The sequence below is a fragment of the Emys orbicularis genome, chromosome 9 (assembly GCF_028017835.1).
Source record: "Emys orbicularis isolate rEmyOrb1 chromosome 9, rEmyOrb1.hap1, whole genome shotgun sequence".
Lineage (NCBI taxonomy): Eukaryota > Metazoa > Chordata > Testudines > Emydidae > Emys > Emys orbicularis.
The window spans coordinates 68,470,278-68,492,291 of record NC_088691.1 but is presented as its reverse complement, the minus strand read 5'-3'; the positions used below and the strand labels follow the sequence as shown (position 1 = coordinate 68,492,291).

At 39.9% G+C, this 22,014-nt stretch overlaps 1 protein-coding gene across 4 annotated transcripts in view; it reads left to right on the top strand.

Moving 5' to 3' along the window:
* Nucleotides 1-18,936, top strand: part of PAX3 (paired box 3) — a 100,573-nt gene extending 81,637 nt beyond the window's left edge. For all 4 annotated transcript variants that reach the window (XM_065410553.1, XM_065410554.1, XM_065410552.1 and 1 more), the window contains 4 exons: nucleotides 5,234-5,399; nucleotides 6,586-6,800; nucleotides 18,107-18,353; nucleotides 18,902-18,936. In XM_065410553.1, coding sequence (XP_065266625.1) covers nucleotides 5,234-5,399; nucleotides 6,586-6,800; nucleotides 18,107-18,353; nucleotides 18,902-18,936 — 663 coding nt within the window. The remainder of the gene's footprint in view (nucleotides 1-5,233; nucleotides 5,400-6,585; nucleotides 6,801-18,106; nucleotides 18,354-18,901) is intronic.
* The last annotated feature ends 3,078 nt before the right edge of the window (nucleotides 18,937-22,014 follow it).

Here is a 22,014-nt window from a genome sequence, read left to right as displayed (position 1 = left end):
CTCTCCCATTGATCAGCTCCTGCACTGATCCTTTGCCTGCTATTACTTGTGAGGGCTAGTTACACTGTATAATCAAAATGTAAAATAGCTGAGTCGCTGGTGTTTTGGTTCTACCAGGCGTTATGGTGCAAAATGGACAATGTTAACATTTGGTGATAATTATCGTGCTCATAGCAGAGGAGTAAGGAAAGAATGCAAAGGCATTATAGGCTCTCCTATATCTGAGGAAATAATTCATTATATGGGGGCTTTCACATAAGTTAAGCCAAAAGAATGGGAAACATACTACTTTTCTGATGTGATGTATTGATGCTGTTTGAACTGCGCTGTGAATGGAAAAGAAAGAGTTTCTAGTGTGTTTGCTTGTGATGGTGTGATTTTTGTTAAGCCTTGGGGCTGATTTACCACTGTGTTACTCCCGTTTTGCACCATCTAACTCCACAGATTTCAATGGAGTTACACAGTGGAAAACTTGAGTAACACAGTTGTAAATCAGGTCTCCAGTGGTTACATATATACTAAGGATCTAGCTCAGGGATCAGCAACCTTTGGCACGCAGCCCACCAGGGTAAGCACCCTGGCAGGCCGCGCCGGTTTGATTACCTGCTGCGTCCGCAAGTTCGGCCGATCGCGGCCCCCCCACTGGCCGCGGTTCGCCGCTCCAGGCCAATGGGGACTGCGGGAAGCGGCGGCCAGCACATCCCTTGGCCCGTGCCGCTTCCTGCAGCCCCCATTGGCCTGGAGCGGCGAACCGCGACCAGTGGGAGCTGCGATTGGCAGAACCTGCGGACGCGGCAGGTAAACAAACCAGCCCGGCCAGCCAGGGTGCTTACTGTGGCAGGCCGCGTGCCAAAGGTTGCTGATCCCTGATCTAGATAATATTCGTGAGCATGTTTACTTTGTCTTGAATTTTTCTGAAGTCATCTGACACTATAGGAAAATCGAAGAGCTATAGCCTAATAGTAAAAGCTGTCATGCTACAATATCCAAGGTTATGGGTTCAAAACATCAGTGTGCTCATTTTTAAAAATTAAGGACCATTTGTACTGAGCTTATTAGTGCCTTAACTTGTGGGACTTCATTCTTCTCTCTCACTAATTTTGCACTGTTGTAACTCCATTTATTTCATTGTGGTTACTCCTGATTTACACCAGCATGAGTGCAAAGAGAATCAGGCCAGCAGTTTCTATATAATTCTAAAATGGTTAATAGTTAGTACATTACATATAAAATGCACCATAATAAAACTGTGCCTTCATATGCAACGTTATAAACACCATCCTCTAGTCTAGTCCATACAGTCTTGTGGCTTGATGTAAAAGTCACAATGAGATTTACAAAGCAAGTCAAATTTGAAAATATTTGTTTGTTAATTTTAAACTGTTCGATTTGTAAATTAATTGAGCTGAAATTTATGAACTAAAACCCCACATCTATTTAACATCTGACTAAACACTAGATGGCTTTAGTTAAATTCCTCTTCACTAAGTGGAAGTTCTGCCAATACTGCTCACTAGATTATGCAAAATCAATTTTCATAGATATTACCCAATAAAACAGCTGCCCCAATGTAGCATATCCCAATTAAGGAGGATTACAGTAGTAATATTTTAGGCCCTGACTATTCAACAGGATCTATGCAGATTGGCTCCTGCACCTGCGTAGAGCCCCACAGAAGTCAGTGGAGTGGCATGTGGGTACATCCATGGGAATATCCATTTGCAGGATCAAGACCTTGCACTGTAAGTTTGTCAAAGCATTGTAAGCAGTCAAAAAGGCTAACAGTATGTTTGGATCTATTAGGAAAAGGGTAAAAATAAGACAGAAAATATCATAATGCCACTTTAGAAATCCATAGTGTGCCCACACCTTGAATACTGCGTGCAGTTCTGGTCGCCCCATCTCAGAAAAAATATAGTGGAACTGGAAATGGTTCAGAGAAGGGCAACAAAGATGATCAAGGATACAGAACAGCTTCCATATGAGGATAGACAAAAATATTAGGGCTGTTCTGATTAGAAAAGAGTCGACTAAGGGGGGATATTGTAGGTCTATCAAATCATGAGTGATGTGGAAAAAGTGAATAGAGAGATGAAAACTTTACTCTCTCAAACAATACATGGCTGACCTCAGGCACAATGGAACTCTCTACAACAAGGATAAAGCTTGTCTGACGGGGAGAAAGAGTTTTCTCTGGGGTCAGTCCAGAACTGGAACAAACTCCCACAAATTTCACCAAACCTTCTGTTCCAAGTGGAAGGCACCTTTCTTCGACGTGCATTCTCTAACAGAAACACAGAGCAGTATGTGTATTTAAAACAGAAACCGAAAAAGAACAAAACCTAAACTGCACACACAATTCCCCCTAGCCCTCCCTCCCACCCCCGGGGGGAAGGAGAGGATGAGGGAGAAAACAAACCACATGGCAGACATTTGTCACATTGCTTAACATGATACTGGAAGAAGGTCAGATGCTACGGAGTTGAGGGCAAGAGAAGGACCTATATGGAATAGAACTGAACTATTCTAGGATCTTTCTCCTTCCCTTTCCTCTATAAAATGGAGTTGATACCCACCTCACAGTGGTGTTGTGGAGCTCAATTAATGTTTATAAAACATGTTAAGATCTTCAGATAACCTGGTGACCTGAGGAAGGGAGCGTTGTGCACAAGGTGAATGATTGGGGGGAGGGTGTCAGTCATAGCTTGTGAATAGGCGACGCTGCTGCCCACTGCCTCCTCAGCCCAATTTCTCTTTTCCAGTCCCCATTTTGCCCCCCTATCTTTCCCTTCCATGCTTCCCCCAGGGCTCCTCTTCAGAGCTACCTCACTCCATCTTCTCCCTCTTGAACCCATTTCTCTTCCACAAGGTACCACATCCGCTTTATGCAGCTGCAGGGGCAACAAAAAGTAAATGTTTTATTGTGGGACTGATGAGGTAATTAAAGGGGTTCAGAAGAGGGTGAATAAATATGTGACTCTGGAGGAAGAGAAAGATGGGGGAAATAAATTGGTCAGGGCTTAGGCAGTCTGGAGGATAGGAAGAAGAGTCCAAAACTGGTGGATCTGGGTCTGCCCTGACTGTTATTCACCAAATAATCCTCTCTTTATCCATTGACTTCTTGCCTGTTCAAGGAGGCCCCAGCAATAACACTTTGGGTTGTTCCAAAAGGAGAAGCACCATGTGCAACAGAAATAAGGAGGAGTGCCTGCAGAGGAGGTGGAAAGGAGGTTCCATCAGTCCCCCTAGCCAAAATATCAGTCCAGCTCTGTGCGATGCTGCGAAACTGGAAAAGATACACTGAAGCACTCAACGCTGGCAAAAGAAGGGTCTAGATGGGGCTAGTTCTCATTATACAGTGGCACAGCCACCCAATTTTGAAGTCAAATGGCTTTGTATATTCTCAGAGTGATGCCTGTGGAGCAGCATATGTGGGACAGACAGAGGGCATGATGACCCAAACCTACCCAAGTGCTATTATGTCCCTTAGAATGCAGGACGCTTGAGAGGTGCAACACAGTAGTGTCTTTCAGACATTGTATAGCATTATGTTTTCTGGCCACAAATCATGTCACTCCTAGAAAGCTGATTTGTATTATTTAGATCGGTGGTTCCCAACCTGGTCTGTAGAGCACTTGCTGGTGGTCAGTGATGAGGTGGCTGGTCACATGGGTCTAATTCTGCTCCTTGTTACCACCAGCTAAATTATATTTAAAAATAGCTAAACATAAATTAGACATTGTCCTAATATTAATTTTCCATGGAGTAATTGGTGCAGTTGCTGCAGGACTAGTATGTGATTGTGAGTGAGAAGGCGGACAGTCTGCGTAATTGTAAATGGGAGGGTAGACGGTTGTGAGATAATCCTCTTAAGATGTGATCCACACTGCAAACGTTGGAGTGTCTCTGATCGAGAAATAGGGCCAGAGTCTCACCTGGTATAAATCAGCATAGCTCCACTGAAGTCACATCAGCCCTGGCCCATTACATTTAGGATTATTTTTTTTTAGCCATAAAAGAGAACTGCATTTGTCATAACTCATAACGTACAATATTTCTGACTAAGTAACAAGATCCTGCTTTTTATTTCTCACTGGTATTCCACTGTAAGTAGGTCACGGAGAACTTGGAACGTGAATTGAAGATGGCTTGTCTGGAATTACTGTGTTTATTGAAGAAAAGTAGATTTCTAGATAAGATATGCATAGCTAATCCTAAATAATAGCTGGCTTGTGTCTCACACTGGAAACAAATTTCAAGAATGGTTCTATGTGAAAATATGATCCAGAGCTATGGAGTCTTAGGGTGAGGTGCTGCGTGCATACGAGAGTGCATTAAAAGCTGCTAGGAGGGACTGATTTAATTTGTGCACAAAGGCCTGTGGTGTTCACATTCCATGTTTAAAGTTCTATTCCAGGGGTCGGCAACGTTCGGCACGCAGCTCGCCAGGGTAAGCACCCTAGCGGGCCGGGCCAGTTTATTTACCTGCTGATGCAGCAGGTTCGGCCGATCGTGGCCCCCACTCGCCGCGGTTCGCCGTCCTGGTCCAATGGGGGCGGTGGGAAGCGGCGCGAGCCGAGGGATGTGCTGGCCGCAGCTTCCCACCGCCCTCATTGGCCCGGGACGGCGAACCACGGCCAGTGGGGGCCGCGATCGGCCAAACCTGCCACGTCAGCAGGTAAATAAACTGGCCCGGCCAGCTAGGGTGCTTACCCTGGCGAGCTGCGTGCCGAACGTTGCCGACCCCTGCTCTATTCTATATAGGTTATTGTACTGCCTTCATCACTATAGCATCTGAGTGCCTTCCAAGAATGCATTAAATGGCAAGACTAACATCTGTCATGTTAGGCACTTAAATATATATTTAAGCATATAAATAAGGGGGAATTGCAGGTGCTCATGAGACTCATTTAGTTGTCACCATATGGATATAGGTACCTAACTTTAATCACCCATGTTTGAAAATAGTAGGTTAAGTGACTTGGCAGAGGAGGAAGTGCCGGACATGGAGTTGGACTGTAGGAGTTCTTGACTCTCAGTCCTGTATTCAGGCCACTAGATCAAATAATGTTCTGCCATGGACTTATTTCATTGCCATGAAGATTGACTTGTGTGGTAGATATGGAGCTTTTAGCTTCTTTTCAAATGCAAAATACATTAAAAAGTACCATTATTTCTAATGCGCCTATGTTAAATGTACAAAATCAAATGTACCTAATTAAAACATTTGTAGGTCTGGTTTAGTAACCGTCGTGCTAGATGGAGGAAACAGGCCGGGGCCAATCAACTGATGGCTTTCAACCACCTGATCCCAGGAGGATTCCCACCCACTGCCATGCCAACCTTGCCAACATACCAGCTATCTGAGCCTTCCTATCAACCCACCTCCATACCACAAGGTACAGTAGGGGACAGATGTTTCATTTAAACGGCGTTATCAGTGGTTTTCCATGTAAACCCACTTTAGAAACATTCTATTCTTCAAATTTTGAAAATGGTTTAGATGAATGTAGGCCTCAAGACAGCAAAACTCTTACATTTAACATGTGACTATTCCCATTGGCTTCACTAGCTTGTGGCCTGATTGCCTATGAATGGTGCCAGTGCCAGACTGACAGTCTTAGCTTGGATACTGAAGTCCCCTATCCCTGGGAGAGGTACAGCATTGGCAGGGGTTGTGCAAATGTCCCCATCCTCTCCCACCATTATGTCTCAACTCTGCCATGTCCCAGTGCATGGTGGAGGATAGGTCGTCAATCACTATGTTCATTCAATCTTCTCTGTTGCTAGTGACAACTGCCAACTGGAAATTTTTATGCCTGATATGTGTCCAGTAGGAATTGGACTGAAGTCACCAACCACCTCACACATGTACTGAATAGCCATCAGATGATAATAAGTTCCAGTTGCTACTAGAGAGGGGGTCCCAAACATATCGATGGTTTGGGAAAAATGGAACTTAAATACAGGCTACTCCTGATTTTGATCTTTCAAAGGTAAATAATACCCTGTCTGATAGGGTATTATAAAACCAGGTCCCTGCCTCCCAAAGCTTTGTCTATTATAGAAGTGGGGGAAATCTGCAACTTTTTATCTAAGCCTCCTACCTGCTAAACTTTAGTGATTTGGTTAAAATGAGATCTGGATCCAAACCAGTGATGGATAGTTTTACCAAACCAAAATCTGACTAGGGAAATTTTGCAAAACCCCCAACTTGTCTGATCACTAGTCACTACCAACCTGAGCTGAATTCCTACTGATGAACTGGGGAGGAAAGAATATATCCTGTCTATTAGAAGAGCATACGCCCATTATGCATCATGTGAGAATCACATCTGCATGTAACTTTCACAATGTAAATGTGTCATGTAGGTCTGACAGAGGCTTATGTCATGTTTTGTTTCATGTGTGTTTTTTCCTCCTAGCCAGTTAAATATTGAGTAATGTTAAATATTCACCTTTGGTTTGGCTAATATTTACCTGCAAGTCCTGATCAGTTCTTCTCAGTGTTGAACTTTATACAGTGAATTTGTTATGTCAGAAAACTATGTGGAAAATGTATAAATGTGTTCCTTTCCCTTCTAGCTGTGTCTGATCCAAGCAGTACAGTCCACAGACCTCAGCCGCTTCCTCCAAGCACTGTACACCAAAGCAGCCTCCCTTCAAATCCAGAGAGCAGCTCTGCGTATTGCCTACCCAGCACCAGGCATGGATTTTCCAGCTATACAGACAGCTTTGTGCCTCCATCCGGGCCCTCAAATCCCATGAACCCTGCCATTGGCAATGGCCTTTCACCTCAGGTCAGTCCTGTGTTTTCAGACAGAGGATTTGCTGTATACCAGAACCAAAGAGTCTATTCCCCGAGGCCATAGTATAATGAATTGCCAAATTTAAACCATAATGTATTCTTTATACAAGCCACATGATTTCAGTTTGCTAGCTTCCTTTTTTTCCTACTCAAAACTCATAGCTTATATTTAATTTTCAAGTAATCATGCAAACTTCATGTTTGCATTCAGTTATCAAGCATTTGTAATGTGCCACTATTTTCCTTGAGATCCATTCCTGGGCAAAGAAAGTTCAAGGAGGGTGATCTTGTCTTGTCTAATCAGCTTTTTATGAATACAATGCCTTTTTAAGAGACTATAGGAGTTTTACAAAATGGCCCTAGAAGTAGCAGAGAAGTTATAGTGGGAGAGGCGCAGCTGATGAGCAGTACACATTGGGATGAGCTATAATCAAGTTATAAATACATAAATTAGGAGACTTACCGTTCTTGGGAAATATATAAATGCTCAAATGCCATAATTGTTTTTCTAATTTGTGTGAGCTTTTCTTAGGAGATCATGTTAATAAATTGCCTTGATAATTGAGTGTCAGAAGGTTGGTTAAATTTCCTACAAGTGGCATCTGTCTGCAGTTGACATTATTAGCAATTGCTTAAATATACAGTACTTTAGTTTATTAGTGTGAGCTTCGCCCAGGTGTTTGGAAGAGCTGTCCACTAAATTCTGAGAAATGTCACAAAGGGGATGCAATCTATAATTACAATCAGGAATCTCTTCAGGGCTGAGAGTGAGAGTTTTAACAGCTTTATCGTCTTTCTACCCTTTTTTCCTCTCAGTGGTTAGAAAAACAGAGAGAAGCTCAGAATGACACAAATGAAAAGTGAAAAGACAATTATACTCAATTACACACTAATCACTGACTATCACCACTGCCTAAGCAGTAAGAGGGCATTCTAATAGGCAGAAAATGAGATTTTAATGGCACAAAGGGTGGCCAAAATAACGACTCATATATCTTTGCCTCCTTCGTTTTCTTCAACTTGTGGTTTGCATCTCGGGAATACAGTTCCTGGTTCCTGCATAACGGTGATAACTCTGTGCAGCTGAAAAGTTCAAAGGCATCGGAGTTGAAAAGAATGAATAGCAAAGGCAATGAAATAAACATTTTTGCCTAAAGGCAAAAGTTCATAAACCCTTTTTTGTAACAGTAAATGTAATTAAGTTTCATAGATTCCTATAGCACATAGTGGAATACAAAACTTTATGGCTTTAAAACCTCAGTAGAAAAATACCAACATAAAAAAAAACGGATGTACTTCCAACAAGACTTTAATGAATTTTGTTTTGAAGAATCTTAATTTCTAAATGCAATCTCCAACAAAAGGCATGACATTATATTAGTGGTTTCATTCTTTTAAATGACCAGATTCATAGTATGCAAGGCTTCCATAATTTAGACATAAAAATCTTTCCAGGGTTCCGAGTTAATCCATCAGAGGCAGTTTTCAACGTCATTTTCAGTGTAAGTCAGTTCTAGCTATGGAGAAGTGTTATTTTGTTCTTTCAAAAAGCTTTTATTCACTGTGATATGAAAGTTAAGTATTACATTGAAGAAGTCCTGTGACATTTTAGTAAAGAGAGATCATTACCAAAAGGAATTGGTGGGACAAGTTTTCACGCCCAATATCTTATTGTGACCATCCTATAATCAAAAGGAGATCTTAAATCTGATAAAACAGACACAAATAGTTTCTGTGATCTCCAATTCTTGGAACCCAGCCCTGATTCAGTGGTCAGAATTGTCTTCATATTATGAAAGTTGGTCTGTGCTCCTTAGCATTCCCCTACCTTCCCCCATCCCAGTGCTCAGAACAGGGATCGGCAGCCTTTGACATGCGGCCCGCCAGGGTAATCACCCTGGTGGGCCGGGCCGGTTTGTTTACCTGCCACGTCCGCAGGTTCGGCCGATCGCGGCTCCCACTGGTTGCGGTTCGCCACTCTAGGCCAATGGGGGCTGCGGGAAGCGGCATGGGCCGAGGGATGTGCTGGCCACCGCTTCCCACTGCCCCCATTGGCCTGGGACGGTGAACCGCGGCCAGTGGGAGCCGCGATCGGCCAAACCTGTGGACGCAGCAGGTAAACAAACTGGCCCGGCCCGCTAGGGTGCTTACCCTGGCGGGCCGCGTGCCAAAGGTTGCCGATCCCTGGCTTAGAGAATTTCTGGCCCTGCTTTGCACCTTTACCATGGGCCATAGAGGGAAGTTGGTCAATAGAAAAGAGTGTTGATGTCATTTGTTCATCACTTGAACATACTCAGTCACATCCATTCAAGTGGAGAGAGCTTTTGGAAGTTTATTGGCCTCAGTATGAAAATGTTTCAAGTTAAACAAATGCTGAAGAAGACCCTCAGACAGCATGGCAAAAAATGTTTAGACAGAGCTGGCCCTTGGGCCGTGTTAAACTCATGGCTCTGGGACCCCCAGATTTAGGAACCTAAAGATGTAAGGAGAAGCTGAGCCCTCATGTTTTCATAAGTAAATCTCTATCCCTTTTGCTGGCCAGAATCACCCTGAAGATATAAATTGCCCTAAACCAATTGCAGGGGTTGAAAGGAACAAGCAGCTGGGTTCCACTTCTGCAGCAGGAGGCTCCAGGGGTTGCCAGACACACACTTGGAATAAATAAAATGTCAGTTAAATTGGGGGTGTGTCCCAAATAATAATTTTGCCAATCCTCCCCCAAATCCTTGGTTCAACCCTCCACTGAGTTCTCTGCTCCTGGTGGACAGGAAATAGTCATGTCTGGAGTGAGATGGCAATAAAAATTGTTTGTCAGGCCTGTCCAAAAATTCTAAAGCCAATTCTGCGTTTAGGATTTTATCAAAGAAAAGGTAATGAGAAATTTCCCAGGGAGACACTAGCCCTAAGTTGGTAGAGCTGGGAGTGAGAAAAGGTTTTTAATGAGAAATCAAGAGCTTCTTTCCTTGCTGGGGGATTTTGATCCTACTGAATCTGTGTAGTGTATGTGTGTGAGCCATTAAAATGATGTCTACACCTATGACTATCTCCCTCTAGCAAGCACTATAGAAAAACTATATACAAAACACAAGCTGAATTTATGGTGAATTATTCAAGGAAGAAGAAAAAAATTACACTATCCTCTGGAGAGATCCTTTGTGGTAAATAGAGTCCAGTGATGTATACAGCAAAGACTGGTATTAAGATTCACAGGACCTGATTCTCAGATGATGTAAAACACCATAGCTCCATTGACTTCAGTTTATACCAGGCGAGACTCTGGCCCACAGTTCTCTGAACTCAGTTTATTTTGATGCAGGGTATTCCATTTCTATTTTTGCTCCTGAGCCTACTGACAATTAAGTTTCTGGTTTAAGACAAACATTGTAGTCAAATTGAGATCAAAGGGGGAAACATTACAAGAGGTGCTACGGTGCTATAGTTTTGTTATTGTTTGTTCATTTTCTCACTGTAGTAACAAACTTTAATCAGAAGCTTGCATGTGTCTGCATATTTTTTGGGGGGAGGGTGAAAGGATGGAATGTCAGCATCCAATACACCTGGCTTCCTGTGCTAGTGACTCTCTGGAAAATAAGATAAAGTTTTGTGTGTGCAAGTTTAAAACAAAGAGAGGAGTGGGAAGTCCTAACTGTCTTCCTAGCATTCTGCACGTTCAGAACAAAGAGATGGTCTGCAGATCTCATCAGGGTGATTGAGTATTGGTCTGCTAAGTCTGTTTTACCCATTATTACCTGGCTGTGGTGAGAAATCCTCTGTGTTATAGACTTACAAAGGGTTGATCTTTATAGAAACAAGGCAGTGATTAATAGTGCAGGGAATTGGTGTTAAGTATTGTCCTTGTTTGCATTTTACCAAAAAAAAATAAAAAAAAATCCATCTCTGCCAGTGAACTGGAGCTTTTTAAGTATAATGTCAGTATTGAGATTATTACTGTGTAATGTATGTAAATTGCATATTTTGTGTCGGCTATGCCTATTATGCAGCTTCTTGGTTTTCATGCATATATTTATTGGAATATTGTAGTTCCCTTTCAAATTAAATTTCAATTGCTCAGTGCATTTTCTTTTGACAAACATTTGTTAATCCTGAAATTTATTAGGGAGTAGCATGTGTACAGAACTCAAGACGTTTTCTGATTTGGCATGTCATTTTCAGATCATGGCATTAACAATTACCTCAGATTCTTCAGATGTAAGGCAATGACTCTTTGTCAAAACATGTTTCTTTCAATTGAAGGTGTATGGTCTTACTACAGATCTGATTATTACAAAGATAGGATTTCATCATTTTAATTTTTTTTATATAAGTTGAGGAAAAAAATCTCTTTCAGTGTGGCATGGGAATCCCTTGACCTTTTCTTGTTCTCTTTATGAATGTAAAGGCAGTAAAGTTTACCCAGATCCATGTGGTTCAGGCAGTTCCTGTTTCTAAAGAGCGCTATTTCAGAATCTATTTGGGCTCAGATCCAGACACAAGGATATTTTTATTGTTGTTGTTCATCAGGCCACTCCTTTTCTACATTTACAAATCCACATTGGTTACAAAGCCTTAAATATCCACTGTTAAAAGAAAAACATCAAGGAGTCTGGTGGCACCTTAAAGACTAACAGATTTATTTGGGCATAAGCTTTCGTGGGTAAAAAACCTCACTTCTTCAGTTGCATCTGAAGAAGTGAGGTTTTTTACCCAAGAAAGTGTATGCCCAAATAAATCTGTTAGTCTTTAAGGTGCCACTGGACTCCTTGTTGTTTTTGTGGATACAGACTAACACGGCTACCTTCTGATACTTGACACTGTTAAAAGCTTTTACCACGAAGAACCAGAAGAGCAGGTGGTTGTAACCTGTTTCCTGATGGATATATTTTTTCACCCCATCCACCCTAGAAAATCACTAAACCCTCACTTCCCAAAAGTGGATCACACTAATAGAATTGGAGACTGTATGAGGTGTCCTTTTACGGTGGTAAATGCATTGACTGTGTTAGTTGCACAGTTGCATCAGAGGGCACAGTGCCCTCCAGCGTACTTATCAGTTCTCACACTTTAACTGGCACTCAACAATATTCTGAAGTAAAACTGCAACCTTTCCCTTGAACAGCATTGAACATTAGAGTTGTTTCACAGCTTCTTCTTGGAATGTCCAAACATTTCATTGTCTAAACCAGAGAATTATTCGATAACCCTTTCACTGCGGCATGGTGCTCTCTTGGATGACTGTGTTCTGTATGAGTGCACTTGGTTTTTATCAGCTCAAGACATGTCAGCTATTGAATTAGGGCCTTTCCGTTAGAAGAAAGATGCACTCATGATGCTTTATTAAATTCTGTTTTTTATAGGAAAACTCAAGAGCAAATAGTTGAAAACTTGCATTGCCTCATTAAAATGAAATTAATAAAAACAGTGGGTTCCTTTACTATGCATAATTGCTGTAATAAAATTGTTCTACATCTGGTTGCCCACAGAAAAACGTTTTTTGTGTTGGATCAGTCTAGGAGAGCCTATACCAATCAAAAGCTCATGATGTGGGTCAAAAGTGGTCTTAGCTTTGAGCATTATTCAACTGGTGACCAACTGGCATGAACCAGAAGTCCTGGATTTCTTAACTAGGGAGGCAGTTTGTTCACATTGTGTAATTTGACTGAGCACGAGTTGCCTGATAAAAGCCATAGATGTAAATAATGATGTTAAGCACATGGGGTTTTGTGTTGATTTCATCATTCCGTTTCCTTAGTTTGATGGAAACAATTGGAATTTTGTGGTCTCATAATTACTATCAGACAAGCATAACATTGGCTTAATTTTTAAAAAGTGCTTACTGACTTTGGATGCTTTCATTGGTGAATGCCTAACTTAAGATACCTTGAAGAGGACCTGATTGTCAGAGGGCAGGTGCTCATCATTTCTGAAAATTAGGTCTCCTGAAAGTGTCATAAGCTGACCACCTGTAAATTGAAGTCCCCAAAATCATTGGTCACATCCGAAAATTTAAGCCAGAATTATTCTTGTGTCTCAGTAACCACGAGATAATCAAATTGTAGAAAAGGTACTACAACAAAATATACTGACACTGAAATGTAGAAGTAAGATGTGACGTAGTCACATTCATTTCTTGAATTTGACAATTTTCACCATGTGACAGGTGATAAAATATTATATAAGATTCTTTTTTGGTTGTAAACATTCCTACAACTCATCACTCACTTTATTTGGGCCATATAGTAAGAGATTATTCACCTCAGAAGCTTTTGATGCTCTTAATTCTACAATTTAAAACACTCATGATTTTCTGTATGCTAAACATATCTCTGCCATACAGTGGGCTGAAATTTTTTGCACAAAATGTTTTTCAGATGAAAAATAGATTATCCACCACAAAACAGGACTTTGCACAAAAAATTGTCAACATCTTCAAACTTTTCTGATTTTCAGTAATTATTGTGGAATATTTTAATCAATAATTTAATTAAATTGTATCAAAATCATTACTGAACATTTTTGTTTACCAAGAACATGGTTTTCTGTAAATGAAATGTTCGATGATTTTAAACAATTTCAATAAAAAATTCTATTAAAAACTGTTAAAGATGTCATGAAAACTTTTGCAACTCCTTCCCCCGCCCCAAAAAAACCCAACAACCAGAAAATAGGTCTGTTTTGAATTCTGGGGAAAAGAAACAATTTTAATATTTCCCACAAAACTTATTCCTCTCCCTTCTCCTCCCATGATATCTGCCATTTAGGGTAGACTCTGTCTCATATATGTGTCATGCTGAAAGCGATCATGATCAATCAAAACAAATTTGATCCAAATTTCACATCCAGATTTTTTAAATATTAACTTAGTTCTTTGATGCATTAAAAATCTCCCTCTTTAAAATGTGCTCTTTTTTGGTGTGATATTTTGATTCTCAGAGATTTTCTGCAGTGAAGAGTTAACAGCAGGTAATGTCATTCATCTTAGAAGCAGTTTGAAATTTTCTGTGTTAGTGATGAATGAGGGTATCTGACCCACATCTGTTTTACATTAGAATGGAACATTGCCCTGACATCGTTAGGAGCATTTGTCAAGATTCCCTGGACAGAGCTTCTGTAAATTACATGCTGCAAATGTGTCAGGGTCAGATAAGAGGATATCATTAACTCCACTAAAGTTTACTCATGATTCTGTCAGCTCAACTTAATACGTTAACTGCTAACAATTTTCCTTGAGCTGTTTCATTAAATCTTTTGTTTAGAGAAGGGTGAAAAAAAATGTATCACTGTACCCAAGAATATGACTCATGTTCTTTTCTCATAAATCATATTAATTGCAGGTATGGTCACAAAGCATATTAAATGCAGGCATGCGTAAATGAATTAAAACACATGAGAATTTTATTATGTCTATGGTGGGTCCAACCTACTAAAATACCAACCACATTAACTGGCATAATGTTTCATTTAAATGGAATAAGCTTTATCTCAGTTTAATGGGCTTTATTTTGTTGATAATAGATACATTTTATGTAATAGTTAATAATGGACCCAGTGTTGCCTACATACTTTTAAGGCTTTTATCAGCCACTTCTACTTATACATACTGAGGCATGACCTCAACTGGTGTGAATCTCTGTTGGCTTCAGTGGAACTACATTCATTCCCACAGCTGAGAATTTGTTGTAAAAAAGTGGAGAGGTTTTTTTGTGTTTAGTTTTTTGTTTGTTTTTTGTTTTTGTTTTGAGGAAGGGTGGTGGAAATTGCTCAATAAAATGTTTCTGTCTATTGTCCTTGTTGCAGTTCACTGTATTTATTAGAAGGCAATTTTGTCTGGAAACAAGATTGAATTTAGAGATCCATAGTCTTAGAATATAATTGTCTACAAACTATGAATATTGTATTTTGCTATATTAACTGAAAGGCTATTTATCAGTTCAAGGATACTCCCGGTATTCCTTATCAAGCCAAACTTGAAATCACATGCCACATAGAAAACACTTGTTTTTTATTGTTCTACTTTAATCATGAACAAAATGTACCATGTGGCCAAAACCTTAAGACTTGATTTTTGACCTCATTAAAATTCAGCATGAATAAGAACTGCAGCATTTGGCTCTAAAGACATAGGGCCTGAGCCAACACTCATTTAAGTCAATGTGAATCTTTTTATTGATTTTAATGGGAGCTGAATCATGCTCATAATGACTATGTAAATAATTTGGTTTTACACATTCAGGGCCAGACCCATTGTTGGAATAAATCCGTGTAGCTCCATTTACCCTGGAGGGGGGAGGGCAGGGGGGCTCTGCTGGTTTATATCAGTGGAGGTTCTCACCTTCAGCGCCCAGACCTGGAAGTAATAGAGTGCCTCCTGTGAGGTGCTGAGCGCCATCTACTTCATGGAGGGCAGTAGAAGTCGCAGCTTGCAGGATTGGACCTTTAATGGCTTTCTAATTGATTAGGTGAAAGTCATTCATGCCCTTCCTGTAACTCCTCGCATGGGTGATAAGGTCACGACACATACCATAAGAGAGACTTCTGCCTTTAGGCTACTTCCCTTATAGCTTTCAAACAGACATGACCAAAAATCTAATTATTTAGATGCTAATCAACTGCAGGATGATTCCTAAGGCTTCTGAAGAAGACATTTCTGAGAAGACAATTACTGTTCAAAATCAAATTTTTCAGCCTTGAAGATATAGTGCTGTCACTCTTGTCAAGATGGTTAAAGGCATCGGATTTATTAGGTGCATCTGCACTTGATTAGAGATGACTGACAACTTGAGTTAATCTGTGGTAAATTTTGAATGAGATCCCATCTAATACCAGTACATTTCAACTTTCAGTGGCTACCTGGCTGGCAAAAGAGTAAATTTTCTAAAGGTGGGCCTGAACTAAAACACCAGATACAAGCACACCTGAAGTTTAGAATCTGATCCAAATCCCCATTTAAAGCCTGCTCCCTAGCACTATAATGGGTCACACCAAAACCCTGGATCAAAACACTCCCAAACTTTGGGTTGTTCATGATTTGCATCTAGGTCCAAATGTATCTTGGGCCCCTTTCTATTAAGAACAGAAGTAGAAAAAGTCAGAACTACTTTAAGAAGTAGTTTAAGGTGATGGGCATAAACACGTTCACCCAAACAGCCCTAAGGATCTTCGTTCAGGAAGCCAACACATCCCTGGGCCCATGTCGCTTCCCGTAGCCCCCATTGGCCTGGAACTGCGAACCACAGCCAGTGGGAGCCGCGATCGGGCGAACCTGCGGACGCTGCAGGTAAACAAACCGTTTCAGCGGATTTCCCTGGCAGGCCGCGTGCAAAAAGTTGCCGATCCCTGGGCTACACTACAGTTGCTATTGCAGCACAGCTTTGGTGGTAGCTATGTTGATAGAAGAATTCTTCCATCCACATTGCTGCATCTACATTGCGGGTTAGGTCATCCTAATCCCATCCTGCAGAGCACGAATTTTTCACAGCCCTGAGCAACATGGCTAGGTTGGTCTAATTTTTAAGTGTAGATTAGGCCTAAATGTGCTAGCAGAAGGGAGTAGTTCTCAGAGCTGTGCTTGTCTTTACCATATGCTTTGAAAATACAGAAGTCCTTTGAAAAGAAACATACATCAAGCTGTAGCACAAGGAAGAGATTTGCAGAAATAAGGGATTTAGCAGCACAAGTACAATTAATTTGTGCTCCTAAATCACTTAGGTGCTTTTGTAAAATCTCTCCCTGAACTTCCACAGGAAATTCCAGCCAGAGGATTGACTTTTTAGATACAAGTACATGTTTTCAAGCAATCTAAAGTCTTTTTTTTTTTTTTTTTTTTACTGATCTTGACTTTCTGGTTAATTTCTTAACTACATTTATCTATAGGACGTTACAAGAGTCATTGGAGGCTTGAAGCCAAGCTAGAAAGAGAGCACTACTGTTGTTCTTTAGAGAGGAGTGAATTGGCTAGGGAGTTTGTGGCATGACTCTGACAACGGCAAGCACTGTAACCTTTTTCTTCTGTCAGAGGGGTAGCTGTGTTAGTCTGTATCCACAAAAACAACAAGGAGTCCAGTGGCACCTTAAAGACTAACAGATTTATTTGGGCATAAGCTTTCATGTGTAAAAAATCCACTTCTAGTATTCTTTACAGGCAAGCACATGGTTCATACCAGCAGTGCATGAGTTATAGGCACTCTGCCCCTAGCCAGTAGACAAACGTTTTTTGGGGTGCTAGGATCTTTCTCTGGCTCTGCATTTGGAGGGCTGCCTGTAGTACGTAGTGAACACATTGAACTGATGTTAGTTTTTGAAGCTGAACAAACGTTAATTAATAGTTTTTGGGGGAAGGGATCATTTGTTTGTGGTGTGTTTGTACAGCACCTACACAATGGGGTTTGAGGCAAATATAAATAATAATTAACTATTTTGCCCCATTGTTCAGTCAGCCCTAGAGTTTAGTTCCTGTTGGGAACTTTTCATCAATATAATTACAGATTATTTTCCCCACTCTTCTAAAGCAAAAATAAATATTTGATGAAAACAAGTTTACAATGACATCATGGGGGGAAAAAAGAAGAAAAAATAATTTATATAAAGAGATGATATCTAGGAAAAAAACGGCCCCTTAGAAAAGAGGAGCTGTTTATATGGTCAAGTTGACTAGAACAGTCAGTGGGGCTTGATTTCATGTACTACCCCATTTCAAAGCTCCTATGTTATGGTTTAAGAGCCTCAACATGGGAACCTAAGATATCCCTAATTAATTATGCATTTTTAAATTGGCCATATAAATACCTCACTCTTTTCTAATGTGGCTACTTTTATAGTTATTTCTGTTCTGGCTGCACTGTTTGTTATCAAGAATACACAATGGCTTGGGTTGGACAATAAAGCATGATGAAGATTTTGTGTTTGGGGAACAGCATCATAAGAAAACTTGGACTGTGACTGATGATCTATTTTCTCTTTTTCTTTTTTATCATTATCGAGTTCCCAATGAATAAACATCCATAGGAATTCCAGCTGTGACGTGATCAGACATTTTAAGAGCATAAAAGGTGGTTTGTTTTTTTGTCCCACCTATATGCCTGTACATTATTTTTTCTGGAATGCCAGCCATAAGTTACTATTTAGATGCACGATGTAACTCTTTTTCCTCTTTGAATTAGGAACCCGAAATGCAGGTTAAATACCAAGTAATAGATATCATGGGAAATTAAATAACAGACACTAGTTGTTCTTGCAGCTCTATATGAAATATAGTTCTTCATGCATTTTAACCTTTATTTGTTACTATACGTTTTATTTTAGGTAATGGGCCTCCTGACTAACCATGGTGGTGTACCTCACCAGCCCCAAACTGATTATGCCCTCTCACCCTTAACTGGGGGCCTAGAACCAACCACTACTGTATCAGCCAGCTGCAGTCAGAGACTAGATCATATGAAAAGTTTAGATAGCCTGCCTACATCACAGTCCTACTGCCCACCAACTTACAGCACCACCGGTTACAGTATGGACCCTGTCACAGGATACCAGTATGGACAGTATGGACAAAGTGAGTACCAGGTGGATATTTATGTTGTGCAATGACTGGGTCATATCCTTAGTAAGGTAACTGTCTAGCTACAGTATATTTTTCTTCTTGTAACAAAGGAAATGGGGAGGATTGATTCTAACCTATGACTTTTTCTTCTCTTCATAATAGAACTATGTTTGCTGCTAAGATAACTGATTGTTCAAGCAAGATTTCTGCTGCATAATTATTTTCTTAAGTGATGTCAACAACATCTTGATGTTATTAATTGTTGAGACATGAAACCTGATTGCCATTAGGTAAAACATAAGGGTTGTCCAAAATGAAATAACCACTGGCATTCCAGTATTAGAAACACATGTTTTTAATGAGGTCAGCTCAAGAATCATTATAGTATATAATCCCAGATACATGGAGTTTTGTCAAACTTGTCCCAGGAATAAAAATATTAGTCCCTTTCCTTTGATATATTTGTATTAAATATGACAATGTCAACCTGTAGTTGACATTGCCCCTTACTGTGGGGTTGTCACAGCATGACTTAAAGAACTTCTTTTGCTTTCTTACAGGTGCCTTTCATTATCTGAAGCCAGATATTGCATAAATGAACTGTCCACTTCAAGTTAAAGCTTGTCTTGTTTCTGGTCTCACTCCAGTGCTTGGATGGGAGGGATCTTCTCACCAAAATGCAACCCAAGCTGGGGCAATCACAATAGAGATACAGGATCATTCTGTTCTTTTCTCCCGTCATTGCTTTCGATAGACATTTGGACACGTTGGACGTAACAGTTCAGAAGACAAAGACCAAGAGCAATAAAAAAATAAATAAATACAACACAGTTCAGCGTGGGCAGGTATAAAAAATGCTGAAGAATTTAAAATCACTGACTGACAAAGCATTCCATTTTATGTTGCTGAAAAAGCATGCATTGATTTGGACAAACAAAATATTCTAAAACGTAACAGTTGAGCTCTGCAAACTCAGACTCTTGACATCCGATGCTGACTTTATTCTAACTTTAAAACTGCTCAGTTTCTGAAGCATGAGCAGGAGAACATTTTGATTTTACACACTGGAAATTGACATCAAGAAGAAATGTCATGGTCTGTAGGAAGCTAGGATAGATGTAAAAGACTTCCAGAACAAGTTAATGGTTATCTTATCATTCTTTTGTAATCATGTTGTCAAGAAATGTCACATACAAGTTTTGCTTTACAATGAACAAGATATTGTGTAACATGAAGAAATTTTTTTGCAATTTGTGTGTGTGAAGTTTTCCTAATCCATGTTACGTTCTGAAACAAACAAGGAAAAGGAAACAACAACAAAACAAAGTGACTTTGATTTCCACAACTGCCTAACAATGTGCAATACTGTGTACCTCACACAAGCTTTGGGATCATCCAAAGTGATATAGATAGAACTATATTTTTGCAGGTACTTTTATTTTTGCAGTACATATTTCATTATGATAAAATGCAGAAGTGGTGCAGTCCGCAGTACAACAGAATCTGGCTCACGAGTCATGACCATTTTCAGGAAACAATACATTTGAAATGATTACGTTTACATTCTCTTTTAGTGATGTACAGGACATGAACAGAGATGTCCCTGTATCTGACATGTACTTTTAAATTATACAGTGATAGCTAATATAGAAAAAATAATAATAGGAACCGAGGTTTACATAAGTTTGTGTTGTGACATTTTAGAATGTCAATAAATTTGTGTTTTGAAATGTTAAGAGGAACAGGAAGATGGAAGGCAGTGTTATTTATTTCTCTTTATTCTTGGAACAATGAATGAGGTAGGACACATACATTCCTTTTAGCATTAAGGACTATGAAGTAGTGAGATAGTGAGACTAGGAGTAGTACAGAGATTAGTTCACACATTGGTCTTAAAAGGTGATGGAACAAAAGAAATATTATCTTTGTGTTGCAGCCACTACCAACAACACATGTGTTGTAAAAAAAATGTCTTTCATGTAAAAAGTGCAGTAAATATTTACTATTTATAATGAATAAACAGTTATGAAGACTTGCAAAGCACTGATTATTTTGTCCTAAACTGTGGTATTGTGCTAAATATATTGATACAATTTAACCTGGCTATCACAAAGGGGAAAAAAAATGTTATCTTCAATTCAAACTGTTTTTATTATATAAGCACTCCGCACACATTTAAGACAGGGCTGTCCATAGGCAGCCTATGAGCCCCACGGGCTGTTTGTATGACAAACTCATTACTACACTATGCGTTTTCATGTGGCATTTTGCAAAGTATGTATCTCATACTGCAGCAGGAAAGCATTGTGCTTTTGCCAGACCTGCATAAGGAAAGACAAAGAGGTGAGCCTGTGCCTGGGGGGTAGGGATGTAGGATGGGGGGTTGGGTTCAGGGTGGGTGCAAAGGGTGGGGTGGGGGTTCAGGTTTGGGGTAGGGGAGCAGCTCTCTTGGGATGGTTTCACAAAATGCAGAGTCTCAATTTGTAATAGTTTTGCAGTCTACGTGCTAAAACGTATGTTCCCCAAGAGAAGAATCAATAATTCTAATTCAGTATTACACACAAGTAGATTGCAAATGCAGATTTTTTTAATTGAAATTTCAAATGTATGAGTTTCTTATTTATTTATCAGAAGGGTTGGTTAATAAATAGAATTGAATTTTGGAAAAATGAATTTTTTACACTTCATTCAAAAAATTTCAAATTATTTAATGAAAAATGTTTAAATGAAATATAACATTATTTTTAAAATAGTATAGTGGGGGAAGTTCTCCCACTTTTCCATACTTTTTTTTCTTTTACTTTTATTTCACTGGAAGGGGAGGGGAATTGTAAAATAAATTGAAAAAACTCTGGTTATTCTAGATGCAAGTGGGAAACAGTGGCTGTAATTACATTGTTGCTTCTTCATATATGCTACCATTGCAGATCATAGGATCATAGGACTGGAAGGGACCTCAAGTGGTCTAGTTCAGTCCCCTGCACTGAAGGCAGGACTAATTATTATCTGGACCATCCCTGACAGGTATTTGGCTAACTTGCTCTTAAAAATCTCCAATGATGGAGATTCCACAACCTTCCTAGGCAATTTATTCCAGTGCTTAACCACCCTGACAGTTAAGAAGTTTTTCCTAATGTCCAACCTAAATCACCCTTGCTGTAATTTAAGCCCATTGCTTCTTGTCCTATCCTCAGAGGTTAAAGAGAACAACTTTTCTCCCTCCTCCTTGTCGCAACCTTTTATGTACTTGAAAACTGTTATCATGTTCCCTCTCCGTCTTCTCTTCTCCAGACCAAACAACCCCAGTTTTTTCAACCTTCCCTTATAGGTCATATTTTCTAGACCTTTAATCATTTTTGTTGCTCTTCTCTGGACCTTCTCCAATTTGTCCATATCCTTCCTGAAATGTGGCGCCCAGAACTGGACACAATACTCCTGTTGAGGTGTTATCAGCACAGAGTAGAGTGGAAGAATTACTTCTTGTGTCTTGCTTACAACACTCCTGCTAATACATCCCAGAATGATGTTTGCTTTTTTTTTTTTTTTGCAACAGTTTGACTCATATTTAGCTTGTGATCCACAATGACCCCCAGATCCCTTTCCACAGTACTCCTTCCTAGGCAGTCATTTCCCAGTTTGTATGTGTGCAACTGATTGTTCCTTTCTAACAGGA